General features: G+C 45.4%; 2 protein-coding genes across 7 annotated transcripts in view; both read right to left on the bottom strand.

Annotated features, from left to right (window-relative positions):
• Nucleotides 1-1,625: 1,625 nt before the first annotated feature.
• On the bottom strand, nt 1,626-14,519 carry LOC115197535 (fibroblast growth factor receptor substrate 2). 4 transcript variants are annotated; one of them, XM_029759168.1, is made up of 7 exons: nt 14,137-14,519; nt 13,549-13,589; nt 13,306-13,397; nt 12,877-13,063; nt 11,646-11,765; nt 10,976-11,139; nt 1,626-3,668 (listed from the first exon to the last, which is right to left on the bottom strand). In XM_029759168.1, exons 3-7 carry the CDS (start codon nt 13,369-13,371, stop codon nt 2,514-2,516), a joined length of 1,692 nt encoding a protein of 563 aa, XP_029615028.1. In that variant the 5' UTR covers nt 13,372-13,397; nt 13,549-13,589; nt 14,137-14,519; the 3' UTR covers nt 1,626-2,513. The 4 variants fall into 4 exon arrangements, with proteins under 4 accessions (XP_029615028.1, XP_029615029.1, XP_029615031.1 ...); XM_029759169.1 differs by having other exon boundaries at nt 14,408-14,510; XM_029759171.1 differs by lacking the exons at nt 13,306-13,397; nt 13,549-13,589; nt 14,137-14,519 and having other exon boundaries at nt 12,004-13,002.
• A 114-nt stretch (nt 14,520-14,633) lies between these two features.
• The window catches only part of LOC115197532 (receptor-type tyrosine-protein phosphatase beta), a 42,575-nt gene continuing 31,933 nt past the window's right edge, over nt 14,634-25,275 (bottom strand). For 2 of the 3 annotated variants that reach the window (XM_029759160.1, XM_029759162.1), the window contains 18 exons: nt 24,746-25,012; nt 24,192-24,491; nt 23,726-24,001; nt 23,397-23,546; nt 22,942-23,230; nt 22,077-22,183; nt 21,831-21,936; nt 21,226-21,306; nt 21,041-21,058; nt 20,848-20,929; nt 20,482-20,572; nt 20,072-20,148; nt 19,007-19,141; nt 18,741-18,863; nt 16,834-16,997; nt 16,411-16,546; nt 16,076-16,196; nt 14,634-15,651 (listed from right to left, as the gene is read on the bottom strand). In XM_029759160.1, coding sequence (XP_029615020.1) covers nt 15,629-15,651; nt 16,076-16,196; nt 16,411-16,546; nt 16,834-16,997; nt 18,741-18,863; nt 19,007-19,141; nt 20,072-20,148; nt 20,482-20,572; nt 20,848-20,929; nt 21,041-21,058; nt 21,226-21,306; nt 21,831-21,936; nt 22,077-22,183; nt 22,942-23,230; nt 23,397-23,546; nt 23,726-24,001; nt 24,192-24,491; nt 24,746-25,012 — 2,546 coding nt within the window. In that variant the 3' untranslated portion in view covers nt 14,634-15,628. Of the gene's footprint in view, nt 15,652-16,075; nt 16,197-16,410; nt 16,547-16,833; nt 16,998-18,740; nt 18,864-19,006; nt 19,142-20,071; nt 20,149-20,481; nt 20,573-20,847; nt 20,930-21,040; nt 21,059-21,225; nt 21,307-21,830; nt 21,937-22,076; nt 22,184-22,686; nt 22,851-22,941; nt 23,231-23,396; nt 23,547-23,725; nt 24,002-24,191; nt 24,492-24,745; nt 25,013-25,275 lie in introns of those variants that run through there. The other variant, XM_029759161.1, reaches the window with a different exon arrangement.

The following is a 25,275-nucleotide window of genomic DNA, read 5'->3' as shown; positions in this document are numbered from 1 at the left end:
TCAAAGAAAACACAAACAATAGATATTAAAAAATAAACCATGTGCAGGTGTTAGTCCAAGAGCTGATATAAAAACCTCACCACAAAAAGATACAAAAATAAAAGGTTAGTTAAAACACACTAATCAAATGTACAAATGACCTGATAAACAATCACAAAATGTAAAATATATGTTTTGTTTAAATGCGTGTGTGAGTTGGGCTATATGGAGGAGATTACTGAGTAGTTTGGCTCATCAGGCTGACCCAGTCTTCGCTTGAAGTTATTGAGGGATGATGAGGTTTTGGCAATGTGAAGATAAGAATTCCAGAGTATGGTGCGGCAGTGGGGAGGGTGAATGTTATCGCAGTGTCGTGTGTTATATAGGGAATGGAAATGTCCCTTAATGTAATCCACCAACCCTCAATTATAAACATAGCTCTAGAAATAACGGAATCTCATTTGGAAGCTAGACTGATTGGCTCCAGGCCGGTGACGCCGTTACACTACGCAACCAACTGTGACATGTTTGAGTTTGTTGCTGCTAGTTAGTAACGTTACTGTTGTAGTCATACATGAGTTAGCTAGTACCACCAGCTGCAGACAATATTTATTTGTGCCCTAGACATGGATTGCACCTCGGAGGATAATGTAATAGTGGCTTGGAAATACGATAACACTGCTAAATAATTAGTATGAAACAACTTTGCCATATTATGTCAAATTTACTTTAGAGTTACTGTTGTTAGCAATGCTAATGTTAACTAGCTAAAATATGGTGGTCCCCTGAATTTTAGTAAACTGGGTAAAGTTATAATGCATCTAGTCAATCTGGCAACATCACAATCACGACAAAAGTGTGTCCTACTAGTGATTTGCCTTCTTTTGAAACGTCAGTGTCTCCAAGCGAAATCGGAGTGGCATTGAGGCAGATTAACGTTAATCAACTAGCTAGCGATAATGACCATATACATAACCATAGTCTAGCTACATGTATACAGTACTCACCGCCACTGGGGACCAGCGAACTACAACCACATGTTCCGCATCATAGCTTCCTTCGCAGGGCAGCGGTTTGTTCACCGACACCCGGGCGCTGAGCGGTCCGGCGGTGTCCCAAACTCTGTTTTAGAGACTGACTTTGTCAAAAATGATCCCAGTTACAATTTTGACACTATAATACGTGTTTCTTACTCGTTTAGATGCCACATAGGTCGTTTACAAATAAATGAGTTGGTTTTTAGAGGCAGTGCCTCTTAGGCTTGCTGAAGTGTTACAGATGTATGTAAAGGTCATTTCCGATTGAGCTGACATATGCCGCGTTAGCCTTAAATACAGAAACATTGCTTTGAACTTTCAATCACACTAACGTCGAACTTCCGCGATACAGATCGAATAGAGCCCTAAACAACGTCATATTGCCGAGTCTACCTTTCGTCAAAAACATTTTTAAAAAGGCACCCTGTTGTGCCTAGCTCCTTCACTATTGGTGACATCTTGAACAATCAGTTGGCTAGTGAGTTGACTGGCTCATCATTTATTTTGTGATGGGACAGCTCCACTATGAATACCCACAAGAAGAACCTTGTCGCTAGAAGAATATCATAAATTGAAGGGCTGACAGCCAAATTAGGACGGCATAATCTGATTTGTTCAAATATAATTAAAAAGAGATATATCGAACCACATCCAGTCATTTACACATCGAGTCGTACCCAATACCAAGTCTCAACACTGCATCAAAACTTTGGTTGCGTTCCCCGCTCAGACGCTGCATGCATCAACCAATGATGGCGTGCCACGTCATCTATCGTGCCGTCGTGCACCAGATTGTTAGAACATATGTGGTTTGCCAATATGTAAAATACCTATCCAGGCGATATAAGATCTGGCATGCGTCAGCAATGCCTAGACAGAGGGACATGCCATATCTAGTTTAGTACTAGCTTCAGTGCTAGGTCATCTAGGACTAGAGTTGGGGGGGTATTGATTGGTTGAATACATAAAAACAGAACAGACATTTATTGTGCCAGAATCTAGTGTACATTGTCAGAAACATGTAGTGTACCATGTAATCCTCAGATACTGAAATTACAGCAGCAATGCATGTAGTGAATCATATCATTCAAAAAGGCTAAATGGAATGCTTTGTTCAGTAATACTGATTTGTACCAGGGGTTGGGTGAGGAGGAATGCAGTCCAGTCTTATTAACATAATAAACAACCCAAATGCACTGTACAATGAGTGAAGGAGAAGAGGTATTATATTACCATAGGAATAAATTGGTATATCGCAAGTAAGTACCTACTTTGGTAACCAACCACACACACACACACAACAGAAAGTCTGTTTCAATCTAATTTAAGACCGATTTCTGGAGTCTCTTTGAATACATTTCCAATGTCTCCATGGCCTGTGTTTCTCTGTCTTTGTGTTTATTAAGAAAGTCCCCTGTGTAGACTGCCTTCACATTTTTTCATATTTCTTTTGAAAGGGGTTCATAGTAGAAACAGGTGCCAGAAGGATCCGTTCAGTCAGACAGTGCTTTTGGTGGGCAGCTCCGTGCTATTGTGCCGCGTTTTCCTCGACGTTCCGTCGTCGCGCGGCCGAGCCTTCTGCAGGCTTGACATGGCGGCGGTGCGCTCGATGTCAATGAAGGCATAGAGCTCGGTGCGGCGCGTGGGGGTGGTAGGCGGCAGTGGCGAGGTGGGGGTGCGGGGCGTGTGGGGGTTGCTGGTGTCCGAGGAGGCACCCTTGGCAGCTGCAGATGAAGAGGTGGTGGTAGATTCCATCTCCACCTCGATGTAGTTGAGCGTCTTGGGAGGCTCCTGACACAGCAGCCCCAAAGGCCGCCGGAAGTCAAAGTTGAAGATGGTGGGTCCGTCGGTGCGGCGGCGTACCATGTCGGGGGCACAGCGGGCGCTGAGAGGAGCCGTCACATTCTCTGTGTTGACGTAGTTGTGGGAGGGTTCCATGGCCGAAAGAGGGGGGTAGGCTGACAGGGGGTGGGAGTAGGAGTGGTGGAGGAGGCTGTGGTGGTGGTTGTAGCCATTGAGGGATGGCGTCTTCAGCCCCCCCTGGCCGCCTCCATTGTTCTCCACCTCCTCGTTGCTGGGCTTGCGGGTCTCCCAGACGGGCGGCAGGGCCGGGAGGTTCTCATAGTCCAAGAGGGCCGTGCGTCGCTGGGCTGAGTTGTTAACATTCTGCAGGGTGTCGGGGGGCGTGCGGTGGAGGCGGGGGGCTGTTATTGGGGCAGTAACCTCGACAGAGGTGCCGTTGGAGTGTGTGTGGGGCGGCTGAGGCTGGCCCTCCAGTAGGGCTGGGGCCTCTGTGGCACAGTGTGTGTCCGTGTGGCTGTTAGTCTCCCCCTTTCCAAGATCCGGGGACTCTGGGTCCTCCCCTGCCTCCTCTCCATCTCCACCCCCAGTAGACTGCTTCCCCTTGGCCATCTTCTTCTGCACAGGGGTGGGTCCCAGCACGAAGCGCACCCCCAGGGGCTCCAGTAGTACCTGGGGCTCTTCCTGGAGCTGGGGCATGGGGGGCAGAGGCTCTGGTCTGGCTACCCGTGGAGGGGGGGGTGTAGGGGGACACTGGGACTGGCCTGAGTCGGGGCTGTCCAGAGGGGCTGGAACAGTCAGAGGGCTAGGCTGGTCATCCAGCAGACCTGTGGTGTTCACATAGGTGTGGATCTGTAGACGGATCAGGAGACGGAGTTAATATAACATCGTCATCACACCAACTCGGCAGCTTTTACATAAACTCATTATTACCCATCAATGTCACAAGTGGCACAGTGGATGTTTTCTTTAGTCTAGGACAGGGTTCTCAATTTAAATGAATATTATTTTGGCCAAGGGATCCATGGAATAAGTTTAGAGGCATACACACAATCCATGTCTTAATTGTCTCAAGTCTTACAAATCCTTATTTAACCTTTCTCCTCCCCTTCGTCTACACTGATTGAAGTGGATTTAACAAGTGACATCAATAAAGGATCATAGTTTTCACCTGGATTCCCCTGTTCAGTCTCCGGCAGTGCATGGCTGGACGAACCAAGGCTCGGGCCATGGGAAGGAACAGGTTTGAGAACCCCAGGTCTAGGATACCTCAAAATGTGCTCTGCCAAACAACTCAAACATTTCTATTGAGAGGTCTTGTTTCATCTACACTGTGTGGAAAACATTAGGAACATCCGACCAGGGGAATCCAGGTGAAAACTATGATCCCTTATTGATGTCACTTGTTAAATCCACTTCAATCAGTGTAGACGAAGGGGAGGAGAAAGGTTAAAGAAGGATTTGTAAGACTTGAGACAATTGAGACATGGATTGTATGTATGCCATTCAGAAGGGAATGGGCAAGACAAAAGATTTAAGTGCCTTGGAACGGGGTATGGTAGTAGGTGCCAAGCGCACCGGATTGAGTGTCAAGAACTTCAACACAGCTGGGTTTTTCACGCTCAACAGTTTCCCGTGTGTATCAAGAATGGTCCACCACCCAAAGGACATCCAACCAACTTGACACAACTTTGGGAAGCATTGGCGTCAACATGGGCCAGCATCCCTGTGGAACGCTTGACACCATGTAGAGTCCATGCCCCGACGAAGTGAGACTGTTGTGAGGGCAAAAGGGGGTGCAACTCAATATTAGGAAGATGTTCCTAATGTTTTGTACACTCAGTATATAAAGCTATAGGGGCTGGAGTATTTGAGTGTGCTGGCCTTATTCTATTTCCTCAGATGTTAATGTGTTTGAGTTTTCTACCATGACATTTTTTGTGCGGGTTGTCTAAGCGTTTTCAGGTCACTTAAGTCCAAACGGTGTAAGAAAAATAATAAATTAATGACTAAACCCAGTTATAAAGTATGCAGAAAGATAATTAACCTATATATTTTTATAATATCTTTGAGAATAAAAAGGGGCTCCAGAGTGGTGCAAGGCACTGAATCTCAGTGCTAGAGGCGTCACTAGAGACCCTGGATCGATTCCAGACTGTATCACACCCGGCTGAGATTGGCCCAACGTCGTTAGGGTTCAGTTTTTTTATTTCACCTTTATTTAACCAGGTAGGCCAGTTGAGAACAAGTTCTTATTTACAACTGCGACCTGGCCAAGATAAAGAAAAGCAGTGCGACAAAAACAACAGAGTTACACATGGAATAAACAGACGTACAGTCAATAACACAATAGAAAAATCTATATAGTGTGTGCAAATGTAGTAAGATTAGGGAGATAAGGCAATAAATAGGCCATAGTGGCGAAATAATTACAATTTAGCATTAACACTGGAATGATAGATGTGCAAGTAGAGATACTGGGGTGCAAAATAAGGTAGTTGGGTGGGTTAGTTACAGATGGGCTGTGTACAGGTGCAGTGATCGGTAAGCTGCTCTGACAGCTGATTCTTAAAGTTAGTGAGGGAGATATGAGTCTCCAGCTTCAGTGATTTTTGCAATTCGTTCCAGTCATTGGCAGCAGAGAACTGGAAGGACTGGCGGCCAAAGAAAGAGTTGGGGGTGACCAGTGAAATAAACCTGCTAGAGCGCGTGCTAGGGTGGGTGTTTCTATGGTGACCAGTGAGCTGAGAAGGCGGGGCTTTACCTAGCAAAGACTTATAGATGACCTGGAGCCAGTGGGTTTGGCGACGAATATGAAGTGAGGGCCAACCAACGAGAGCATACAGGTCGCAGTGGTGGGTGTTATATGGGGCTTTGGTGACAAAACGGATGGCACTGTGATAAACTACATCCAATTCGCTGAGCAGAGTGTTGGAGGCTATTTTGTAAATGACATCGCCTAAGTCAAGGATCGGTAGGATTTTTACGAGGGTAGCAGCAGCAGCAAGAGCGACATCATTGATATATACAGAGAAAAGAGTCGGCCGAGAATTTAACCCTGCGGCACCCCCATAGAGACTGCCAGAGGTCCGGACAACAGGCCCTCCGATTTGACACACTGAACTCTGAGAAGTAGTTAGTGAACCAGGCGAGGCAGTCATTAAAAAACCCAAGGTTATGGTGTCTGCCGATAAGAATGCGCTGATTAATAGAGTCGAACGCTTTGGCCAGGTCGATGAAGACGGCTACACAGCACTGTCTTTTATCGATGGCAGTTATGATATCGTTTAGGACCTTGAGCGTGGCTGAGGTGCACCCATGACCAGCTCGGAAACCAGATTGCATAGAGGAGAAGGTATGGTGGGATTCGAAATGGTCGGTGTTAACTTGGCTTTCGAATACTTTAGAAAGGATGAATATACAGTTTAAGTCGGAAGTTTACATACACCTTAGCCAAATACATTTAAACTCAGTTTCACAATTCCTGACAATTAATCCTAGTAAAAATTCCCTGTCTTAGGTCAGTTAGGATCACCACTTATTTTAAGAATGTGAAATGTCAGAATAATAGTAGAGTGAATTATTTATTTCAGCTTTTATTTCTTTCTTTCTATTATTTATTTTATTTCTTTCATCACATTCCCAGTGGGTCAGAAGTTTACATACCAAAAACTAATTGAGTGTAGCATTGCCTTTACAATTGTTTAACTTGGGTCAAATGTTTCAGGTAGCCTTCCACAAACTTTCCACAATAATTTGGGTGAATTTTGGCCCATTCTTCCTGACAGAGCTGGTGTAACAGTCAGGTTTGTAGGCCTCCTTGCTAGCACACACTTTTTCAGTTCTGCCCACAAATTTTCTATAGGATTGAGGTCAGGGCTTTGTGATGGCCACTCCAATACCTTGACTTTGTTGTCCATAAGCAATTTTGAAACAACTTTGGAAGTATGCTTGGGGTCATTGTCCATTTGGAAGATCCATTTGCGACCAAGCTTTAACTTCCTGACTGATGTCTTGAGATATTGCTTCAATATATCCACCTAATTTTCCTGCCTCATGATGCCATCTATTTAGTGAAGTGCACCAGTCCATCCTGCAGCAAAGCACCCTCACAACATGATGCTGCCACCCCCATGCTTCACGGTTGGGATGGTAATCTTTGGCTTGCAAGCCTCCCCCTTTCTCCTCCAAACATAACGATGGTCATTATGGCCAAACAATTATATTTTTGTTTCATCAGACCAGAGGACATTTCTCCAAAAAGTCCGATCTTTGTCCCCACATGCAGTTGCAAACCGTAATCTGGCTTTTTAATATCGGTTTTGGAGCAGTGGCTTCTTCCTTGCTGAGCGGCCTTTCAGATTATGTCGATATAGGACTTGTATACTGTGGATATAGATACTTTTGTACCTGTTTCCTCCAGCATCTTCACAAGGGCTTTGCTGTTGTTCTGGGATTGATTTGCACTTTTCACACCAAAGTATGTTCGTCTCTAGGAGACAGAACGCGTCTCCTTCCTGAGCGGTACGACGGCTGCGTGGTCCCATGGTGTTTATACTTGCGCACTATTGTTTGTACAGAAGAACGTGGTACCTTCAGGCGTTTGGAAATTGCTCTCAAGGATGAACCAGATTTGTGGAGGTCTACAAATCTTTTTCTGAGGTCGTGGCTGATTTATTTTGATTTTCCCATGATGTCAAGCAAAGAGGCACTGAGTTTGAAGGTAGGCCTTGAAATACATCAACAGGTACTCCTCCAATTGACTTAAATGATGTCAATTAGCCTATCAGAAGCTTCTAAAGCCACGGCATCATTTTCTGTAATTTTCCAAGCTGTTTAAAGGCACAGTCAACTTAGTGATGTAAACTTCTGACCCACTGGAATTATAAGTGAAATAATCACTCTGTAAACAATTGTTGGAAAAATGACTTGTGTCATGCACAAAGTAGATGTCCTAACCGATTTGCCAAAACGATATTTTTTTAACAAAAGATTTGTGGAGTGGTTGAAAAACAAGTTTTAATGACTCCAACCTAAGTGTATGTAAACTTCCGACTTCAACTGTAGGTCTATAACAGTTTGGGTCTAGAGTGTCTCCCCTTTGAAGAGGGGGATGACCGCGGCAGCTTTCCAATCTCTTGGGATCTCATACGATATGAAAGTGAGGTTGAACAGGCTAGTAATTGCGGCTGCAACAATTGCGCCGGATAATTTTAGAAAGAGAGGGTTCAGATTGTCTAGCCCAGATGATTTGTAGGGGTCCACATTTTGCAGCTCTTTCAGAACATCAGCTATCTGGATTTGGGTGAAGGAGAAGCGGGTGGGGGCTTGTGCAAGTTGCTGCGGGGGGTGCAGAGCTGTTGGCCGGGGTAGGGGTAGCCAGGTGGAAAGCATGGCCAGCCCTAGAAAAATGCTTATTGCAATTCTCGATTATCGTGGATTTATCAGTGGTGACATTGCTTCCTAGCCTCAGTGCAGTGGGCAGCTGGGAGGAGGTGCTCTTATTCTCCATGGACTTTACAGTGTCCCAGAACTTTTTGGAGTTTGTGCTACAAGATGCAAATTTCTGTTTGAAAAAGCTATCCTTTGCTTTCCTAACTGACTGTGTATATTGGTTCCTAATGTCCCTGAAAAGTTGCATATCACGAGGGCTATTCGATGCGAATGCAGACCGCCACAGGATGTTTTTGTGCTGGTCAAGGGCAGTCTGGAGTGAACCAAGGGCTATCTGTTCTTAGTTCTACATTTTTTGAATGGGGCATGCTTATTGAAGATGGTGATCAAAGCACTTTTATAATAACCAGGCATCCTCTACTGACGGGATGAGGTCAATATCCTTCCAGGATACCCAGGCCAGGTTGATTAGAAAGGCCTGCTCGCTGAAGTGTTTTAGGGAGCGTTTGACAGTAATGAGGGGTGGTCGTTTGACCGCAAACCCATTACAGACGCAGGCAATGAGGCTGAGATCCTGGTTGAAGACAGCAGAGGTGTATTTAGAGGGCAGGTTGATCAGGATGATATCTATGAGGGTGCCTGTGTTTACGGATTTGGGGTTGTACCTAGTAGGTTCATTGATAATTTGTGTGAGATTGAGGGCATCTAGCTTAGATTGTAGGACGGCCGGGGTGTTAAGCATATCACAGTTTAGGTCACCTAACAGTACAAACTCTGAAGATAAATGGGGGGCAATCAATTCGCATATGGAGTCCAGGGCACAACTGGGGGCTGAGGGGGCTCTATAGCAAGCAGCAACAGTGAGACACTTATTTCTGGAAAGGTGGATTTTTAGAAGTAGAAGCTCGAACTGTTTGGGCACAGACCTGGATAGCATGACAGAACTCTGCAGGCTATCTCTGCAGTAGATTGCGACCCCGCCCCCTTTGGCAGTTCTATCTTGGCAAAAAATGTTATAGTTAGGGATGGAAATTTCAGGATATTTGGTGGCCTTCCTAAGTATTCAGACACGGCTAGGACATCAGGGTTGGCGGAGTGTGCTAAAGCAGTGAGTAAAGCAAACTTAGGGAGGAGGCTTTGATGTTAACATGCATGACACCAAGGCTTTTACGGTTGCAGAAGTCAACAAATGATAGCGCCTGGGGAATAGGTGTGGTACTGGGGTCTACAGGGCCTGGGTTAACATCTACATCACAAGAGGAACAGAGGAGGAGTAGGATAAGTATACGGCTAAAGGCTATAAGAACTGGTCGTCTAATACATTGGGAACAGAGAATAAAAGGAGCAGATTTCTGGGCGTGGTAAAATAGATTCAGGGCATAATGTACAGACAAGGGTATGGTAGGATGTGAGTACAGTGGAGGTAAACCTAGGCGTTGAGTGACGATGAGAAAGGTTTCATCTCTGGTGGGACCAGTTAAGCCTGGTGAGGTCTCCGCATGTGTGGGTGGTGGGACAAAAGAGCCATCTAAGGCAAGGTGAGCGGGACTGAGGGTTCTACAGTGAAATAAAACAATAAGGACTAGCCGAGATAGCAGTAGACAAGGCATATTGACATTAGAGAGGCATATTGACATTAGAGAGAGGCTTAAAGCAGTCACAGGTGTTGATCAGGAGAACTAAGACAACAACGGGTAAATGGCGATGAATGGGCAGAGCGGGTCAGTTAGGTACATACAGGACCTGAGTTCGAGGCTGGGGCCGACAGATAAACAAAATGGGGTACCATGAAGATGGGTCTTTGGCGACATCGCAAAGGAAAAGCCAGTTGAGACCACATCGGGCGACCACATCAGCAGACAAGTCGTGATGGATCGGCGGGGCTCCGCGTCGACAACAAAGGTCCAGGACAATTGGCAAAAGATGGATTGTTGCCCAAGAATTAGCTGGTATATGGGCCTAGCACGTGGCTAGCTCAAGGCTAACTGGTGCTTGCTTCGGGACAGAGGCGTTAGCTAACAGTAGCCACTCGGTAGCAGCTAGCTAGCTGCGATGATCCGGTGTAATGATGCAGAGCGGCAGGAATCCGGTGACGTGGTAGGGAGAAGCAGTCCGATATGCTATGGGTTGATATCGCACTGTGCAGACTGGCATGTATTGTCCGAGCTAAAGCTGGTGGTGTCCGAGCTAAAAGGTGAAGACCGCTAGCCGTGGCTAACAAAGACTAGTAGCTAGTTAGCTGACGGCGGTTTCAGTTATAAGGAATAAAAATAGCAGATCTGTATCACATTGGGTTGCAGGAAAGTATATTTTGTTCATAGATAGAAAGTGAGATTAAAATGTATACGAAGAAAAAAAAAAGCAATTTACACGGGGTAAGACAAAGACAATAACAACACACGACCGACTGCTACGCCATCTTGGAATGTAGAATTGTAAATAAGAATTTCTTCTTTACTGACTTGCCTAGTTTAATAAAAGGTATAAAAAATTCAAAATAAAAAGTTTGAAAATTCCCAAAACAGTGAATTTAGCAGTATAGATTTAGTTAAGTTTGAGCAAAAGAACACAGCATTAGCCATGGCAAAATGCATATAATTGCAGGAAATGAGCTTACAAATGCAATAATGTATCTACACCGCCAAGATGGGGGCCTCTAAAATGTTCTTTAAAATTCAGCCGCGCCTGCCAAGCCCCCGACCTCCACCTAAGCCCCTTTTTATCCAGAAAAAAAACTGTAGTTTGGTGTTGAGTTGCTCTCTCACCGCATCATCAGCCACTAGCAGGGGGTGTGAGGACTCCTCTCCCACCGAGGGCAGGCGGGTGCTGGCCACAGACGGATGGCGTGTGGAGGGGTGCGAGGGGGTGTCGCCCACCGAAGGGGTCCGGGTGACACCATTGGGCACGGTGGGGACAGAGTAGCCCAGAGCTAGATAGACATAGAGAAGGGAAGAACTGGGGTGGTCAGTGGGGACAATGTCCCAGAGTCTATTGGGAATAGGCCATTTCTTTCTCGATAAGCTAAACTATAGAATAGGTAGCCTAAACTTTTCAACTATAGTAGATTGACATATGCTAGTGATTGGCTGAGGAAAAGTAAACGTGGAAAGTTATTCTAACATGTTCAAAGAGCACATCAAGATTCTGTAAGAAGGACCGCACATTGTTGCATCCTCGACTTGCATGTTCTGATAATATGAATTACCATATTCTAAATTCTAAATGTGATTTCTGTCATTCTGAGCACTGCCTGGGGGGGCAGAATACCCTAATCAGGTTACGCACCCAATGCAGGTCCAGTAACACGGAAATCATATATATTTCCGTGTTGTGTATATATATGGCATTGGGCATTTCATGTCATTGCAAGTATGGGAAGAAGTATTCATAATTGGGCCAGTGCAAGTTCTAGTTGTAGGATGAATAAGGTCTTACCAGTCTGGTGGTTGGCCTCCAGCACGGCCTCCTCCACCACACTGATGCTGTGGCTGTGCATTACCTCCTGCAGCATATTGAAGATCTCCTCTGCCCGCGCACACTTGAAGGCAAAGATCCCTAAAGACACACAAACAAACGCAAAGACAAGAAACAAATAAAAAAAACAGTCAAAACAGTCAAATTGCAGTCAAAACAGTCAAATTGCAGTCAAAAAAACTACTCAGGAATCACTTATGGGCGCACGACCGCAATACAGACAATTGAGACGCACAACCATTATCAGCACTGCTTAGACCTTCATGTTTACAAAAGGTTTGTACATTTATCGGGTCTTTGAACCTATGCCCTTGTATACCTTGTGATCACTGGACTGGGTAGGGGAAGGCAACAGAGTGGTAGAGATAAAGGACAAAGAAAAGATAGCAAAATATCAAGAAGGAACACATTAGGAACTACCATAAGTACAGCATAACATTAGAGACAAACTAACTAACACTGCATAATGCACAAAGAGAAAACACAGAACACACAGCTATGCTCTACTTGTGCAACAAACAAAATAAAAAGTCCCTCTCAAACACAGCACAACACCACACAGAGTCAGACACAGGCATCAATACTGTAACCACAGAAATAGAATCACTAAAATGGACATCCAATCTATACTTAGTCAATGATGTCATAATGATTCTATTTCTGACTAATATTTCTGGTAATCACAGTATTATGTCATTCATCATCACAGCATGAGGTGGGAACACAACGAGCCTGACTTACCGGAACCCATAGTAACCACCCCCCCTGTCCCAACCCCCATCTCTCTCTCGCCACCAGACCTCATCCTTTTGAAAGCATGTATGGAGTCCAAAAATAACCACACAGACATTTTTGTCATTGGCATTGCAGCATAATCAATGACTGGTCCAAGTCAATATATCAATAACAAAGCTGATGTTGTTGGGGTCTAATGACCTAGTTGCAGATGTGATTCAATGCATTCTGATGTTTACCATGGTTCATGTTAGATCCACAACACTGTGTATAACATTTTCAACATTATTACACCGTTGTATGTATACTCCTGCCCAGGCAGCTGAGGCACCACATACGTTAGTTAACTTAGCTTTGGAGTGACATACGCTGAGAATGGTCCTTGAAAATGACAAAATCAACTAATAAAATAAGCTAAAACAATAATTGTGTGGAATGGAAATCTCCATTAGTTGACCTGGTCCCGTCTTGCAGCGGTGGCCGCTCTCGAAGGAGAAGAGGTTGGAGTCGTAGCCATAGCGACGCAGGCACATGTAAGGCCACCTAACATCGTCACGGCGATGGGTGTGGAGGACCAGCTCTGCCTCCGTCAGCTCCATCACGCCTGAGCCCAGCTCGTTCCCATCGTCATCCACGTTTATCACCTGGCAACAGAACAGTAACTTTAGACAACAGTCACTCTGTGTCAGTCAACACAAACATGTCTACACTGCAATGCACTGAAGATGGTATTCATTGTGAAACCAATATTTCCCAATAATTCAGGAGGGAAGTCTACAGATTGTAGACATGTTGCGAAATCTGTCATTCCTAGAATTTGGGTTGACTCAGCTCGGCAATGGCCCACCATAGAAGTAGGATTGTTGTAACAGATCAAGAGACCAACCTTAAATTTAGTTTGATGATTATCTGGGATTGACTCCTTCTCTGGACAGCTCAAGCAGCTTCCCATGGCTTCTTCAGAGCACCATCTGATGTCTGGGGGATAAGGAATGTGAAACCATAAGAGCCAATACAGTGTCAGTGAGTGAATGAACATCATGGAGTTGTAGTTAGCTACATTTGATTGATGTGAAAGAGACAAAGTGACCTTTACAAACTCTTTATTAACTGAGGGTTTATTTCTTACCTAGATCCAGCCACCAGTATCCCTGGTTCTTTCCTCCGAGGCTGAGGAGGAGCAGTCATGATGCTTTATCTGCTATGCCAACATAAAATGTGGGCCTGCCCTGCACACATTTAGTTTACTGTCAGCCAAGTTAGGTAGCTAGCTGGACGAATACATTTGACATCTGATGATCTAGCAAGCTAGTTTGTGATACAATTGGAGTTAGCTAGCTAGTTAGCCTTTGTGTCTTCCAAGTTAAAAAAATGTAACGTTCGCTAGTTAGGAAAGCTAATTAGCTAGCTACGGTGGCTAACTCCATTATAGTAGCATGGGCCAAAGCTTTTTTTAAATGAGATCAGATTACAATGTTTTGACTTAGTTACCTTACTGATATGAAACGGTATGACTAATAAAATAGTTAATTTAGCGTTAGTATCTTCATCTATTGGTTAGACGTGGTGTGGACAAACTAGCGTAGCACACTCGTGAAGTCTGTGGTTAAGTCCTAACTTTACTAGCCAAGATAACTAACGTTAGCTAGCTAATTAGTAATTGGTCAAAAACAAATCTAAATCAAATGCATCTCTTTGCTAATACATTAACGGATACCTACGAGTCCCTGGCAAATGGATGGGGTAGTTCTTCCAAACGATCGCAACCAAGCTAGCTAGCTCTGCTATCGCATATTAAGCTAGCGTTAGCCTGTTGTGTTAGCTCAACTCCACCATCCTTCCTCTGGGTTGCTAAAGCGCAAAAAAAACAATCACAACGTCTTCCGAAGGTGGCAACCATTCTTGTTTTCGAACGCAAAGTGATGTAATTCCATGTAAAATCCTTTATGTCTCGATATAGAGTGGAACAATAAAATAAGCTATTTTACCTTAGTCGCACCGTCTTTTAGCTAACGTTATGTATGTAGCTGCTAGCTGGCCAGCTACATCACAGCAACTTGGCTAAACTTCCGAGAGTTTGAGGCAATCATTTTCGATGTGGTGAACTGCGCATGCGCGGGGTTTGTGACTCTTGTGGCCTCTGACCAGCATAAATCAATATTGACAATGAATCGTAGATAAATGAATAATATGAATAAAAAATGATATCAATTATATTTTTTCAGTTATGTAAGTATTTTATTGAAACACTTGAAGAATATATTAATTCCCTCATTTTGATATTTTTTATTTATTTATTTATTTCACCTTTATTTAACCAGGTAGGCAAGTTGAGAACAAGTTCTCATTTACAATTGCGATTACAGGCCTACATTGATTGCAACATGGGAAAACTACATACAGTAACTACTATCATTTGTGTAACGATTCACAGAATCCAATCACTCACTCATGTGATTACAGTCATGTGGACAATGTAGGGTTGTGGATTTGCAGATGTGTGATTTGTAGTTCCATGACATGATGATAAAATACATCATTCTTATTTTACATAGGCTACACACAAATGTGGATTACACAACATACACGGTGTGCTTTCATAACGCATATGATAATCCTTTTTTATATTCAAGCGATATATCACACTTATACAATATCTACAAATACATGTATAATGTGTTCATCTACATACGTATATCATATATTTATGTATGTCCTCAGTGCTTATGAAAATAAGTGTAACTTCAAACAGAAATCATTTTTGTCTAACATTTTAGAAAAGTGACTTGTGAAAGTTACAGTAGCCTATACACTTACTGAATATGTGAATACTGTTATAGGAATTTGATTTATGTATTATCAGATTTTTTACAGTTTTTGGTGTATAATGTTTTTTGGTCTGTGCCACATAATAATGTGCAAATGATAGCTTAACAAAAAAAAAGAAAAAATTGTGTACAAATGCCAATAATGCAAATGTAAAGCATATACACAAACACACAGATATAAGACATGTATATACAATTCAGTTAAACTTCATATTATCTGATATAATTAAATAGCTATACATTTTACTATATTTCATAATATCTGGAAAGAACAATCAACAAAAATAGTAGAAAAATAAAATTGCCACGTATCCCTGCAGTGCTATACTTGTGAAAGTACAAACTGTTTTCTTTTTTCTCCTTCAGTAGTCCTTACAATCTTTAATGCCTGGCATATACCATATCTGTAGGCAAAAAAAACAAACAAAAAATATAATTTGTGATGACATCCAACTATCAAACCTCCTAGATATGTGCTACCGTAGCTGCATTGTGTGTTTGAAAGGGTTGCTTAAGTAACCTGGTCTTATACACTGTATGTGTTGTAGCCATCTCTACTATCGTTGCCATGTCATACACATTTGCTACACTAGGATAGTGGGTTTGATTCCTGGGACCACCCATACAAAAAATGTATGCAAGCATAACTGTAAGTCGCTTTGGATTAAAGTATTTGCTAAATGGCGTATATTATATTACTAACACAGACAGGAGTTGGCTAAGCACAAACAGACTGGACCATGCACCAGGCTAGAAGAATAGATCATCTGTGATGTCTTCCAATGATGAACTACAATACAGAGAGTTCTAAGGAATGTGAGGGCTTACCTCGTTGGGGGTCAGGGTTCACATTCTCATAGATGGGGTAGAGGGGGTTCTCCTGCTCACTGCGAAGCTTCCTGGCTCGGAGGACGTCCCTCACACACTGGTGCAGGTAAGCATACTGGCACTGGAAAGAAAATTAACACATCCAGAAATATAACTGTTATTACAGGATATGTTATTACATAACATGGGTTCTGGGGTTCACACACACACACACACACACACACACACACACACACACACACACACACACACACACACACACACACACACACACACACACACACACACACACACACACACACACACAGCCAGTGGACCCCCACAGACAGTCTCACCTCAGTCTGAACCATGTGTGAGCGGTGGAGGCGCAAGTCGAAGACAGCTCCGTAGATGTCCACTGTGTCCTTGGTGTCCAGCTGCTGCAGCACTCTGTCCAGGGATATGAAGGTGCCTGTGCGGCCCACGCCAGCACTGTCATAGGGAGGAGAGGGAGAGGGAGAGAGAGAGAGAAAGAAAGAAAGAGAGAGGGTCGGAGGCCAGATAAATTTAGTCACACTACCCAAACGGAGAGGGTAAATATAATTTCACTACATAATTTCAGTCAATTTCTTTTGAACTAAAAGGGAACTGACCTCAACCCTGGTCATTACTGCATGCTGTAACTATAACTGTTTTTTCAGGGAAGACAACACACTATATCTCAGTATGTCCTAGAGTGTTGTTTGTTGAATGGGGGACCTAGGGAGTTGGGGACCCACCTGCAGTGAGCCACGGTAGCCCCAGACCCGGAGGTCCTGTTGATGTAGTCCCTGACAGTCCTGACAAACTGGATGAGTGACTGGGTGGTCTCTGGGACGCCGTGGTCAGGCCACACCGTGTAGTGGAACTGACGCACCACCCTGGAGTAGTTCAACTGGTCCTCCTGCATGGGAGACAGGACACAGCTGGAAAGAAAGACTTACTAGGGGCTGACTACACTCTTAGAAAAAACCTAAAAGGGATCTTCAGCTGTCCCCATAGGATAACCCTTTGAAGAACCATTTTTGGCTCCAGGTAGAACCCTTTTGATTTCCACAGAGGGTTCTACATGGAACCCAAAAGAGTTCTACCTGGAACCAAATAGTGTTCTTCCTGGAACCAAAAAGGGCTCTCCTATGTGGATAGCCAAAGATCCCTTTTGGAACCCTTTTTTCTAAGAGTGTACACACAACTAGCTACTTATTCAACACCATAGTGCCCTCAAAGCTCATCAATAAGCTAAGGACCCTGGGACTAAACACCTCCCTCTGCAACGGGATCCTGGACTTCCTGACGGGCCGCCCCCAGGTGGTAAGGGTAGGTAACAACACATCCGCCACGCTGATCCTTAACACAGGGGCCCCTCAGGGGTGCGTGCTCAGCCCCTCCTGTATTCCCTGTTCATTCATGACTGCACGGCCAACACCATCATTAAATTTGCAGATGACACAACAGAGGTTGGCCTGATCACCGACAACAATGAGACCGCCTATAGGGAGGAGGTCAGAGACCTGGCCGTGTGGTGCCAGGACAACAACCTCTCCCTCAACATGATCAAGACAAAGGAGATGATTGTGGACTACAGGAAAAAGAGGACCGAGCACGCCCCCATTCTCATCGACGGGGCTGCAGTGGAGCAGGTTGAGAGCTTCAAGTTCCTTTGTGTCCACATCACCAACAAACTGACATGGTCCATGCACACCAAGACAGTCGTGAAGCGGACACAACAAAACCTATTCCCCCTCAGGAGACTGAAAAGATTTGGCATGGGTCCTCAGATCCTCAAAAGGTTCAGCAGCTGAACCATCGAGAGCATCCTGACTGGTTGCATCACTGCCTGGTATGGCAACCGCAAGGCACTACAGAGGGTAGTGCGAACGGCCCAGTACATCACTGGGGCCAAGCTTCCTGCCATCCAGGACCTCTATACCAGGCGGTGTCAGAGGAAGGCCCTAAAAATTGTCAAAGACTCCAGCCACCCTAGTCATAGACTGTTCTCTCTGCTACCGCACGGCAAGCGATCCCGGAGCGCCAAGTCTAGGTCCAAGAGGCTTCTAAACAGCTTCTACTCCCAAGCCATAAGACTCCTGAACATCTAGTCAAATGGCTATCCAGACTATTTGCATTGCACCCTCTCCCCTCTCCACACCACTGCCACCCTCTGTTGTCATCTATGCATAGTCACTTTAATAACTCTACCTATATGAACAAATTACCTCAACTAACCGGTGCCCCCGCACATTGACTCTGTACCGGCACACCCCTGTATATATTGTTATTTTTTTTACTGCTGCTCTTTAATTACCTGTTAATTTTATCTCTTATTCTTATCCGTATTTTTTTTGAAACTGCACTGTTGGTTAGGGGTTCGTAAGTAAGCATTTCACTGTATTCTGCACATGTGACTAATAAAATTTGATTGGATTTTTGATTTGATTTACTATACTGTAGTCTGTCACATATGATATATCAAGACAGCATTAGCATTAGCATTAAGACAATTATGGTCATATTTCAATATGTTAAAATCCAATCACTACTATGTTTGAAACTGTATATAAGGCCAACACACAATATATAACTTTCTAGATAACAACCTTATTTTGAAACCGTATTTTTAAAATCAGTGAGTGTCATCCACACTCACGCTACAGATCTTGAATTCCCGGATAGTCCATTCTGGCAGCACAGATTCAGACAACATCTGAACTATGAGGTCTCCGTAATACAGAGGGTCCTGGTCGAAAGGCCAGTAGTGATCACACTTTACCTGGAAACACATGGATAGTAATATTGTAATTACACTAGTAACAATGTTGTAATAACATGTTGTTCAATAGAACATGATAGCAGCTACTCCCAAATGGACAACACTGGTCCAGACAAAGCAAAATGGCTGCTCCTTTAACACACCCTGCCTTTCTCCACACACTGGGTCACCATGACAACGTTATGGACGTTCTGCTCCCACACCATCTTCCAGAAGTCATCTTTGGTTCCAGGAAGTGGGCCCTGAGTGGCGATGTACTCCCTACGGAAGTTGTTCCCCTGAAAGAAGAAGAGATTTAATTTACATTTTGTTTTTCATCTGACCTTTATTACACTAGGTAAATTTGGAGAGAAGATGAAAAAGCTGCTTAGGACTGTAGGCCTGTTGTAGCCTTATGCTCGACAGGGAGCAAAGTAAGTAGTTCATCCCAGGTATACTAACTGAGGAATAAGGCTGAGAATTAATCAATCAATCCTGCCATGACTAACTGAGTTCATGCAGTACTGTCTTTGTTCACATTATACCCCACCACCTCCAGCGCCCCACCCCGACCCCCACCACCTCCAGCGCTCCACCTCCGACCCACACCACCTGCAGCGCTCCACCCCGACCCCCACCACCTCCAGCGCCCCACCCCGACCCCCACCACCTCCAGCGCTCCACCTCCGACCCACACCACCTGCAGCGCTCCACCCCGACCCCCACCACCTCCAGCGCTCCACCCCCGACCCCCACCACCTCCAGCGCTCCACCTCCAACCCCCACCACCTCCAGCGCCCCACCCCGACCCCCACCACCTCCAGCGCCCAACCCCCGACCCCTACCACATCCAGCACCCCACCCCCGACCCCCACCACCTCCAGCGCCCCACCCCGACCCCAACCAACGCCCCACCCCGACCCCCACCACCTCCAGCGCTCCACCCCCGACCCCAACCACCTCCAGCTCCCCACTGCCGACCCCTACCACCTCCAGCACCCCACCCCGACCCCCACCACCTCCAACGCCCCACCCCCGACCCCCACCACCTCCAACGCCCCACCCCGACCCCCACCACCTCCAACGCCCAACCCCCGACCCCCACCACCTCCAACGCCCCACCCCGACCCCCACCACCTTCAGCGCCCCACCCCCGACACCACGCAATAGAGGGGATTTGACCAGAGTGGCAGTTGGTTCGGATTTGTCCGTGTGTTTAGATAACTCACAGGAATGTAGCTGGCGTTGATGTAGTCAGAGCACGGATCATCATCCACATAGGACAGCTTCACACGGGTCGAATCGTCTACACAACACAGGCCGTGCACAAAGACATTGAGTTGGCATTTTAGTATGACACAGTGGATGCTGCGGGGAGGACGGCTCATAATAATGGCTGGAATGGAGTAAATGGAATGGTATCAAACACATGAGCCGTCCTCCCTCCAACAGCCTCCACTGTTATGACACATACATGACCATGTACATAACACATTTTAAAATAAGGTAAAAAGCATTACTACTGTACATGAGCCTTGCAGACAAAAACTCCTTGCAGACAAGAAATAAATCTCTCAATCCCCTTGTCTTTTGTCTATGTATTTGAACCCTATGAAATACCATGGTTTGTCTGACTCACAGGGCAGGATGTTGTTGTATCGGTTTTTCCCTCTGTTCTCTGGCAGCAGGGCTGTGTCCAGGGGCTGGTTCCTTCCTACGTCTTTCAGGTCCTTACACAGGAAGTGGTACGTTAGGGTTACCATAGATACCTACTGTACGTAAATACTGTATGCATTCCATAACATTTCACAATCAATCTACCATTTCACAACTTTAAATTAAAGGAGGGTTATCAGAAAATAAAAATAAATATACACATTTCTATATTGTTTTTTTTTATTAAAGTAAAGGTAATAGGAATATTCCGACTTTATCTAAACGTACTGTAATGCTAATATGTGTGATCGAGATTGCCCAACTGACAGTGAATGTGATCCAGTCTTACCTCATACTCCTCAGACAGTAGGTAATTGGAGTCAGCCTGGAGTTTAATGTAGTGGGACTCAAAGTGCATGATCTTGATGGGGCTGCAGGATCAACAGATAAACGTTTTGAGCAAAACAGAGTAGAGCAAAAGACAAACCAAAAAGGACTTACAGTAATTGGGTGAAACTAATAACAAAAGCATTTAAACATACCTTGAAATACGACGATTACTGGGGAAAAAAGGGAGATACATGTAAATGGCTGAAACTCATTAATGGTAATTTCTTTGTCAGTTTTTATCACAAAGAAAACACCTATTTTATTATATATATATATATATATATATATAAGATATAAAAGCTCATTAGAACTGATCACATATGGCCTCTCCTCTTACCCCCTGACGCCCATGTGCACTCCTGAGGTGGGCCTCTCTCTCCTCATGCTCATTCGGACCACTGGCCCCTCCTGTACACTCCTGTCATCACAGTTTGGATGTCAGCATACAGGTGTAGTATGTAGAGTGCAAGCTAGAATGTAGTGTACATGACTAGATGGAACTATATTCCACATCAGGTAACTGAAGCAAGCAGTAGAATCAGATTGAATAAACAGATAAAACAGATAAAAATACACCTTACGGAACAGCGGGGACTGTGAAGAGACACACACACATACACACACACAGGCACAGACACACATGATAAGACACGCACTCTACACACACGTAAACATGGATTTTGTATAGTAGATATGTGGTAGTAGAGTAGCGGCCTGAGGGAACACACTTAATGTGATGTGAAAAGTGTTATGAAATGTAATAAGTTCAATTGTATATAGCTGCCTTAATGTTGCTGGACCCCAGGAAGATAGCTGCTGCCTTGGCAGGAACTTATGGGGATCCATAATAAATACAAAATACAAATACAGGCCAAGCCAGGGACATGCTAGCATGCAGCGTATAGGTCAAAGTATACGAGGCAGGGAGGGCCAGGAACTAACACTTTGCGAGCCTTCTGTCTGCAGATGAGCAGTGCAGTGACTCCCACCACCATGGCAATGAGGAACATACTGGCACTGATGCCCTCGATCACACCGCTCAGGGGCTCTGTGAGAGGAAGAAGTAACCAATCAATGGTGTTTCTCATAGAGGACCCATCACTCACCAGCATTTCTCACTAACTACCAATCAAACATCAGCATCACACACCATAAACCAATCAGAGTGGTCTGTGAAAAATGTCCCACCTGCTTCTGTTACCAGGGGAAGGGACAGGTAAGTGTCTGTGTAGAGGGGTGGGTTGTATCTGCTCTGCTCCTCGTCAAAGAGCTGGGTGAACGCACGCACACTGAGCCTAGAGAGAAGAGAGAGACAACCATGACATCTCATTATCGTCCCACTGCATGACAATACCAGAGTTGAATTACAGGTCCCACTTTATTTAGATAGTCCCATATAGATGATCTACAGATGGTCTTACTATCAACAAACTATCTGTTGATAATCAACTGCTTGCTAAGATTAGGGTTAGGTTTAGAATGAGGGTTAGGGCTACGGTTAGGGTTAGTTATTGGATAGTTAGTTGAAATGTTATTGAGTTATTGAACATCTACTGAAAATCTGCATACCAACTACTTGGAACTATCTAAATAAAGTGTTACTGAATTACACTCTAAGGCCCCCATTCGATCAACTACAGATAAAGGAACATTTCACTATGGGCAATATTATTTTTTATTTAACCTTTATTTAACTAGGCAAGTCAGTTAACAACAAATTCTAATTTACAATGACAGCCAACCCCGGCCAAACCTGGACGACGCTGGGCCAATTGTGCTCTGCCCTATGGGTCTCCCAATCACAGCCGGTTGTGATACAGCCTGGAATCGAACCAGGGTCTGTAGTGACGCCTCTAGCACTGAGATGCAGTGCCTTAGACCGCTGCGGCACTCGGGAGAAGCGGTCTAACATCTAGCGGTCTAGCAGCGGTATGACATCATCATACACAACAGGGCGAAATCCTGCTGGCAGAAATCAGCAACAAAAAAACTACAGATTTGCCCAGACTGTGGGAGAATACTTGATTGATTTGGGCGGAACCCTGTACTCTACCTGTATGCAGTTTTGGGTTTGAGTGGGCCATCACAGAATGGGTTGTGGTCTCTGTGTGTGTCTGGGTTCTGCTCCCTGTCCTGGGCCTGTAGGTGGTCACAGCCACCCCCGAGGGTGTCCATGCCCGTACCCAGGCTGATCTCAAAGCTCTGAGTCCCGCTGCCTCCTGGCCCCTCTGTGCAGCGGCTAGGGAAGTAGCTGGTCTGGTAGGCCTTGATGGAACTGTTGGATTTGTAGTCCAGATAAGAGGGTAGAGGGTGGTGCTGCTCTGGTTGAAGGTTTTCATCGTCTGGAGGGAGAAAACACACATATGAGGAGGTTTAGTAACAGACTCAGATCTATTGCTGTGGAAAGTCCTGTTGAGGGAGAATAAACATCATCCACCCATCCATCCACTGACATACTGACTTGTAAAATGACTTGTACAATGTTTGTTCTAACTTCAGTCCCCTTACCTTCAGACTCGGTCACCACCACTGTGAAGAACTTGACGGCTCCGTTGACATCACTGAACCAGCTGCAGTTAAACTTGAACAAGATGGTGTTTTTGGTGACAAGAGCAGCCCTGTCGTTAACCCGAGTGGTCAGGGAAGGAAGGGGTGGACCTAAAAGGACAAGTATCATGATTACAATCAGTCATGATGACTGTAGAATGACCACAGGGACAGACATACACACTGTAACAGCTAATGGCAATGACGTTGACCATATCATGTCTCTCCCTGTGCTCATCATCACACGGTCACCCTGACCACATGGCAATCACAAGTCCGCTGGTACTCACGGTCGATCATGGTGACCACACTGTCCTCGGCGGCCTCGCTGGTCATGCTGTCGGAGATGGCCTTGACGGAGACGGTGTAGCGCTTGTGTGGCTCCAGCTGGGTGATGTGGTAGAGGGTGCTGTCGCGGCCTGTCCGTTGGGAGTACACCAGGGCGTGGGAGTCCTGGAGGCACTCAATAGTGTATGAGTCAAAGTCGGCCTCCGGAGGGGCCCAGGAGCAGGAGATGGAGGTGGAGTTCTGGGGGCGGCAGTGCAGGTACTGGACACGCTCTGGCTCTATGGACGGGATAAACGGTAGAGGACGCCAGAGGTAAGAACAGAGATCGAAATGCCACGGTCACACTAGATTCTCTCTAGTGCAGAGGTCAGAGCTGTACCATGCACAGGATTTTGTTCCAGCCAAGCAACAACTTTAGCTACCTCGCCTCAGTCTTGCACTACTTGAACAATGTACAGTATAGCCTACTTGTTCGAATGCTCTTGTAGATGGGTGGGCTGTAGGCAGAGCTCCCACCTCCACCAACACCACCACCAGCCCCACTGACGGTACGCAGGATGAAGTTGTACAGGCGTCCTGGGTATAGCCCCTTCAGGATGCGGCTCCCGGAGGTCCGGGTGTGGTAGGGGTTGAATACAGACAGGTGGTCCCTGGGGGCCCACTGCAGGTCAAAGTCGTCATAGTCGCTGCCTGCAGGACCACTCCAGGTCAGCTCCAGGGAGGTGTTGGTGACTCCACCGAATGATACAGAGGTAGGGGGTCTGGGGGCTGAGGAGGAGAAGATGGACACACAAAGGAAGGCAGATCAGCAACTTCAAGCAAATACTGTCGAACCCAGGCTCTATTTTAACTTAAAAACGATCCTCAAAACTGATTTTAGAATAGTGTATGTCGTAATTGTGTTGGAAACCATGTGTTTGATGTATTTGATACCATTCCACTAATTCCACAAGCCCGTTCTCCCCAATTAAGGTGCATGTGAAATGTCCATTGAATAAACATGACTTGTCCCAATGTCTTACCGGTACGTCCATGAGCGGTAGCCCTGTTGGTGAGATCTCCGCTGCGTGTGAGGATGACAGCGTGGTAGAGACGCCCGGGGATCAGCGTGGGGAAGACGTGCTCCATGGCGTCTGGCCCTAACGTCTCCTCTGCCTGCTGGGAGCCATCTGGGTTGTAGAGGGACAGCAGGTAGCCACTTAGCTCCCCCACCGCCCGCTTCCATGACACCCACAACATCTCCGACTGGTTACGACTCTGTGCCTGGAGGGAGGTCACTGCAGCCGGGACTGAGGAGGCGGAGCGGACAGTTGGACAGTGTCAAATCATGATGTAAAGTCAGTGAGACATACAGTTAGTTCTCCAGTTAGTTCTTTGTTACCACGTCATTTCTGTGAGAGAAACACATTATGTGTTATGTTTAGAGGACATTCAGTAGTGATCCAAATCAATTTCTCAAGTACCCCCCCAACCCTTCTCATACCCCTGTCCACAGCATCTCAGTAACCCCCAACATCTCTCATACCCCTGCCCACAGCATCTCAGTAACCCC

The sequence above is a fragment of the Salmo trutta genome, chromosome 7, assembly GCF_901001165.1.
Source record: "Salmo trutta chromosome 7, fSalTru1.1, whole genome shotgun sequence".
Taxonomy (NCBI): domain Eukaryota; kingdom Metazoa; phylum Chordata; class Actinopteri; order Salmoniformes; family Salmonidae; genus Salmo; species Salmo trutta.
The sequence above is the reverse complement of the archived record's forward strand: the minus strand, read 5'-3'. Positions and strand labels throughout refer to the sequence as shown.